The sequence below is a fragment of the Triticum dicoccoides genome, chromosome 7B (genome assembly GCF_002162155.2).
Source record: "Triticum dicoccoides isolate Atlit2015 ecotype Zavitan chromosome 7B, WEW_v2.0, whole genome shotgun sequence".
Classification (NCBI taxonomy): Eukaryota; Viridiplantae; Streptophyta; class Magnoliopsida; order Poales; family Poaceae; genus Triticum; species Triticum dicoccoides.
In genome coordinates, this window is record NC_041393.1 from 260,855,713 (window position 1) to 260,862,254 (window position 6,542).

At 46.9% G+C, this 6,542-nt stretch overlaps 1 protein-coding gene across 1 annotated transcript; it reads right to left on the minus strand.

Annotated features, from left to right (window-relative positions):
• Nucleotides 1–3,136: 3,136 nt before the first annotated feature.
• On the minus strand, nucleotides 3,137–5,176 carry LOC119340352 (thaumatin-like protein 1). Its single transcript, XM_037612263.1, has 3 exons — nucleotides 4,870–5,176; nucleotides 4,035–4,710; nucleotides 3,137–3,720 (listed from the first exon to the last, which is right to left on the minus strand). The coding sequence occupies exons 1-3, from the start codon at nucleotides 4,937–4,939 to the stop codon at nucleotides 3,510–3,512; spliced, it is 957 nt and encodes a 318-aa protein (XP_037468160.1). The 5' UTR covers nucleotides 4,940–5,176; the 3' UTR covers nucleotides 3,137–3,509.
• Between the last annotated feature and the right edge of the window lie 1,366 nt (nucleotides 5,177–6,542).

Below are 6,542 nucleotides of genomic sequence, written 5' to 3' on the forward strand. Positions count from 1 at the left end.
GAAGAGAGGTCTAGAGGGGGTGATTAGACCCTTAACAAGTAAAAGTGATAGTTTTTAGCTTCTTCAAGTTAAGGTTGAGTTTAGCACATGTTACAGGGTACACAGTACATTTTCCACAAGCATAGCAAGAGTATGAGTAGCGGAAAGAGTAAAGCATGCAATTGCAAGAATGTAAAGGGATGGTATTGGAGTGTGCAAACACAATGGAGACGCAGAAAATTTTTAGCGTGGTTCCGATAGGTGGTGCTATCATACGTCCACGTTGATGGAAACTTCAATCCACAAAGGGTAGTGGTTGCGCGAGTCCACGGAGGGCTCCACCCACAAAGGGTCCACGAAAAAGCAACATTTCTATCCCAACATGGACATAGCCGACGAAGGACTTGCCTCACTCGGGTAGATCTTAACGAAGTAGGCGATCTCCTTGCCCTTACAGACTTCTTGATTCAACTCCACATCATGTCGGAGGTTCCCAAGGGACATCTAACCAATCTAGGAGACAACACTCTCTAAATGGAAATAGATGGTGTGTTGATGATGAACTCCTTGCTCTTATGCTTCAAATGATAGCCCCCTCCCAATACTCAACTCTCTCACGCAGATTTGGCTATGATGAAAGAAGGATTTGAGTAGAAAGCAACTTAGGGAAGGCTAGAAATCAAGGTTCAAATGGTAGGAATGGAAACTCTTATCTCAATGCATGAGTAGGTGGTTGTCTCTCAGAAAATGAATGGTGGAAGTGTAGGCACGTTCTGATGCTCTATCCTTGAGGAGGAGGGGTGGAGGGATATATATAGCCTCCACACAAAATCCAACCGTTACACACTTTTGACCCATCTTGATGGCACCGATCAGAAAACTTGGTGGCACCAATCTGTGTAAAAATATGAACATTAGGAATCTCGATGGGACCGAAGGGAACAACTAGGTGGGACCGATGTGCTAGGGATTAGGGAAAACCTCATCTCGGTGGCGCCGATCGCATCATCTCGGTGATTGCAACATCTGGTGGGACCGAATTGATTGCAGCAAGTCACAGAGAGCTGGCAAGGCCATCTCGGTGGGACTGAAGTGAAGCCATAAGGCAATGGAGATCAGTCAAGCCATCTCGGTGAGACCGATTGCAACATCTCAGTGGGACCGAATTGATTGCAACAAGTCACAGAGAGCTGACAAGGCCATCTCGGTCGGACCGAGATCCATATCGGTGGAATCGAATTGTTAGGGTTTTGGCAGCGGCTAAGTCCAGATGAACTCAGTGGCTCCGGGTAGGAAATATCGGTGTGGCCTAGTTGGGAATTTAGGGTTTGGACATATCTGGGTAGAGAAAGTGGTTGAGGGTTTTGGAGCAATATCACTAAGCACTTGAGCAAATAGATCATTAAGCAACACCTCATCCCCTTTTAATAGTATTGGATTTCCTATGAACTCAATGTGATATTCGATCACCTAAACAAAAATGTAGATTCTTGAGCTTTTGTCAATCCTTGTCATTAGCATTTTGAGGGGTTTCACATCCTCTTGTCCTTGCCACTCCACTGCCGAACTTATCTGAAATATACTAGATAAAAATATTAGTCCAACAAGGGATATGTTGACATTAATTACCAAAATCACCCAGGGAGCACTTGTGCTTTCAAGTTGGTCTTTGCGCCAATGGCGCAACGGGTCATCTAGTGTAGTTAAAGCCTTGCACATGGAGGAGGGTACAATATGGGTCTTCCTTTTCTTCACCTTCGGCAACAAACCGACCGTATTTTGCCGTTCTTTTAACCGCCTCCAATGTTGCTAACGCTAAGTGTTTATGTCAACTTGTGACCTACACTGTTGTATTGTACTATTAATTTTGGTGGTTGTGATTCTTGAACATATGTTGATATGTATGATAGAATAGAAATATGTTGAGTTGTGCCTACATTCGAATTCAAATGCAAATTCTGGTGAATTAGCTATTGCAACAATTAGATTATAGAGAGATAAACACCTTGTGTTTGATCTACAGATGCTAACACCTTTTTTTAGACTTGATCAAACTTAGGAAGTTTGCGTTCGGATAAATCTAGAATTTTAGTTAATTTGGAACGATGAAGTATGTTGCAATGTGTTTTCTTAGTAGTTGCCTATGTTATTCTAGTTTGTTGCGTCGTTTTTTCATGTCACATAATATGTTGCACCCCCATTTCAACTTTTGTTTTTGTTGCAACAAAATAGAGATTTAGTGTGTGCCCTAATTGTTTTACTGTGTGGGCATGTTTGAACTGTTGCAACACCTTAGAATGATTTTTTGAGATTTTGACAGAAATTTGTGCACACAAAAAAGTTATATGTGAGAGTTTGATGTTGCAATGCAAAAGATGGAAGTTTCACCCGGCAGATGCCTTAGCATTGACCCTCTCTGTATTACCGAAAAAGGCTTTCGCCCCGCTTTATATATAAAGGCCCTCTGTGTATTTAATTAAGCAAAAGCATAAATATGATCACAACCAAACAAAGAAGCAATCTGGCCACCAGATGTCGAAACAGGACAAAAAAACTTTAAGATAAACCGCTGCATCTTCCAAAAGTATGATTTGCCAGCATTAGCCGGTGAAATAAGAAAGGTGCAAGATGAGACGTTGCCTTCAGCTTGTTAGTGCAGAGATAGCATTAACGGAGAAGGTCAGTTGATGGTACATGAACAATGGACGTCTGAAGTGAAGAGACCAAAGGCAAAGTGTGACATGGCTAGAACTATTCCTACGCCTGATCTGCTCATAGTAACATCGAATGGACAAAAAATGCAGGAAACTTATCAGATATGTCTACTGTGTCATTCTTCACGTACTCTTGTCAGTATTATGCCAAACGGGGAACCCTGCTTACTATACTGCTACGCCAATTGGTATTCCGAGTAGATGATCAGTTGTAACAGGCAGCAGTCAGCATCTTCGCCTGACTGCCTCCTCTTTTGGCTTTCTTTCTCTTTCGGCACCGAACATCATATCTTCAGTGACGACAGAAAATTGATTTACAGCTCAAACATGATCTGCACAATGTTACATTTTTTGTTTATGTTTTCCTATGCGAACATAATTGCTACTCACAGGTCAACTTCATGCTTCACTTGTAAGAAGGCATTTCAGACTTTTACAAAAAAAAAAGGAGCTCAAAAGGTAGAGCAACAGTATATTCAGATCTTACAGCCTTCCCACTTCAAAGCTTGCGATCTCCTAGTGACGATACTTGACAGTGCTGCACTGATCAGGATTCCCACAAAAAAATTGCGCACAAAGACGAATATAACCCGAAGAACAATGTTTTCAAAAAGGCAATAAAGCAATATGAAATACCACTACTAGAACAACTACAATTGCCAACTTGAGGACGCGTCATGTTCTTTATCAACAAGCAAAAAGGCCTAAAGAACATGCTATCCACGTCTCTTCCTCTAGTGCCCTGGTCCTCTTTTGATCCTAAAAAAAAACTCAGGAAATCATTCCTAGGGATGAAGAGTCGCCTGCCTTCTCCGGTCATAACAAGCTGAAACGGGGATGACCCCCCTGTGCCTCGGCAAGCACGACCGCCACAACAATTGCCAAGGCGGCTTGGAAACCTCCGGACGCCGACCACGATGCCATGGTGCTTCCACGGGCGCCGCTGGTTTTCTTCAAAGATGCCAGCCACACGTCGTCTTCAAGCTGCTCATGGCTCGGCCTCCGCAATGCGTGCTTCGGTTTGCCACTGCGAAGCGTCAAAGGTGATTGATCTAATTAGAGACTCAAAGGCATTGTAACAAAGGCGAAAGGTGGGGATGGGGATGGAACAAAGGCGAAAGAAAGAACAACTCAATCAATCAAAGCTTCTTTTCCTTGCTCCAAGCCTAACTTTCTCACTTTCTCTTCTTTGCCCGTTCCCCATTCCAAATCAAAATCTCATTATATTTTCCAGCCCAGAGAAAATATCATTGTTGAGCTGAATCAGATTCAGATCTGAAACACTATGATTTCAACTAGATCGTAGTGTCATAGCATCAGAAGGTATTCAGAGGAAGGTACCTGTAAGGATTGGACTGCGGGCAGAAGGTAATGGTGTAATCAGTGTGGTTGCAGGTGAAGGTGGAGGTGGCGTCGTCGTAGGCGTAGCTGTAGGACTTTGGGCATGCCGACTTGAAGAGCTGCGAGTACTGGGAGGGGTGGCACGTGTCAGGGTTCCCGTATGCGCCGTTGCAGCAGTATTCGGGCTTGCCGAAGGCCTCGCAGGCGCTGCGGCAGGCCAGGCCGCCGCCAGAGCGGAGCTCCGAGGGGCAGCGCTCGTTGAGGTCAACTAGGCACCCAGTGTCGGGGCACCCAGGCACGGACGGCTGCACCAGCATGGGCAGGTTGTAGCCGTCGACGAGGCTGACGTCGTAGAAGTCCTTCCCGCCGTCGCCGTCGAGGGTGAACTCCGCGAGCGTGGCGGGCGGGGTGGCCCCGGCGCCGCGGCACTCTATCTCGCCGGAGCCGCAGTCCCCCGTGACGCAGGTGCCCTTGCCGCCGTTGAAATCACAGCCAGAGCGCGCCCAGAAGCGGCCCGACCAGCCTGTCGGCCCGTAGATTGAGCGCGACTGGCCCGGCGAGAGCGCGAAGCCGGTGGTCTCCAGCGGCGGCGAGGTGGAGCCCGAGAGCAACCCGGGCCACACCGTGTCCGTGCACCGGTTGGCGAAGGTGAACGTGATGGCGTTCACTACCGGCCCTGTGCGCCGCAGAAAAAAAATACACAAATCCGAACACTCAGCTCACCAAATTGAAAACCAAGCTCGCAGCTCTACCTCGCGCCTCCAAATCAGGACCAATCCAACGCGAATACCACTTCCACAAGCACTACTGGATGGACTGTCGGGTGGATCGATACCTTGGAAGAAGGTGAGAAGGAGGAGGACGACCGATGCCGGAGAGCCGAGGAGCAGCGACGGCTGAGCCATGGAAGGCCTTCGAAGACTCGCTCTCGAATTGAGCGCGAAACAAGTGAAGCCGCGCTGCGCTGTTGCTTTCCTGTCCAGGAGGAGCTTGGTGACTGGCGAGCTTGCCGAACTGGAATATGGGGGGAAGGCTACGCGGAGGAAAAGGTGGCCGTATGGTGTGGTGGAGACGGCGGCGGTTGTAGACGGGGGAGAGGAGTGGAGGGCGAAGTGGGCACGAGCACCACCGACCGCGGTCTACATTGCTCAGCTGATTTTTTTTCCCTTTTATGTTCGGTTTGATTGTGTCACTTAGACGTGCAATAACTCGTTGGGTTCTTCTAAAGTGTAAAATTTTCGTGTAGTTGGCAATGCAACATCGGATTTGGACGTCTGACAGAAGAGCAAGGCATGACCTTCAGGATGCCCCGTCTACTTGCTACACGTGCCTGCAAGATGAGAACAACGCGGAACACATTTCTTGTACAGTGCGTCTACACTAGGGAAGTATGGCATAACATCTTCGAGGCGTTGAGCTTGCAGGGCAACATTCCGGAGCCGGAGGATAGTTTGCTGGATTGGTGGTTGGCTAGGAGGGCTCACTTCAGGAAGGGTTTCAAGCATGGCTTTGACACGGTGATCATTGCGGCCGCCTGGGCTTTATTAAAGCAACGCAACGCCAGAGTGTTCCATCGTACCAACCAGCAGAAGACGGCGTCGGATCTGGCCCTTGCCATCATTGCGGAGCATAAAGAGTGAAGGTTGGCGGGCTTGGGAGGAGGAGGTTATGGCACGTTTTGTGAGAGTGTAGGCGTAGTCTAGCGTGTAGGGTGTGCTAGGGTGTGCGTCCTCGATGGAAGCTCGCTTCCATCCTAGATCTTCTTGTAAATTGACCCATGCTCTTCTTTTCTATGAAATTAACATACGACTTTGGCGTACTCTCGAAAAAAAAGTGCAATAACTAGAGAACATCTAGATGTGTCCCAAACAACCTCTTTTTTGCGACAAAACTAATGGTTTGATTCGGTGCTGTGTGGATTCTGGTATTTCGATTTGTTGGATGATAAAATTTTGCCATTTCTGTAGAACTGTATCACTGTATGTATGTTCACATAAGGCACTCAGTCGTTGAACAAGGGGACGCCCTCTCAGGGGCAGCCAGGCGAACCATTTGCCGCCATCCCGGTCTCCTTTCTACCCTTCCACCTCATTGCCACCGGAGGAAGCCAGTAGACCATGTGCACATTGATCCAAATGATGCCTGATTTACAAAGATCTTAAAGCTACTAAAGTGATTGAAAGGATTGTGGTACATGAGATGATACTCAAGGGCAAAGAGGAACTTGATTGTTAATCGACTAATAGTGCTTACAAGGCCACTAGTGACACTCCAAACACTTCAAGTGAGAAGCTAAAGGATGTTTCTAATGAAGAACTTGGTATCATGGTTCACAAGTTCAACAAGTTTTGCAAGAACAAGTTCAAGGGTAGAGAAGCTACTCCAAGTCAAGACCTTCCGATCATGATGAAAATTGCTAAAATTGTTGACGGATCGGATATTTCTCATCAGATTGTACAGCTCCTCCCAAAAGAAAAGATTCTTTAGCAAGAAAGAGAAGGAGTAACA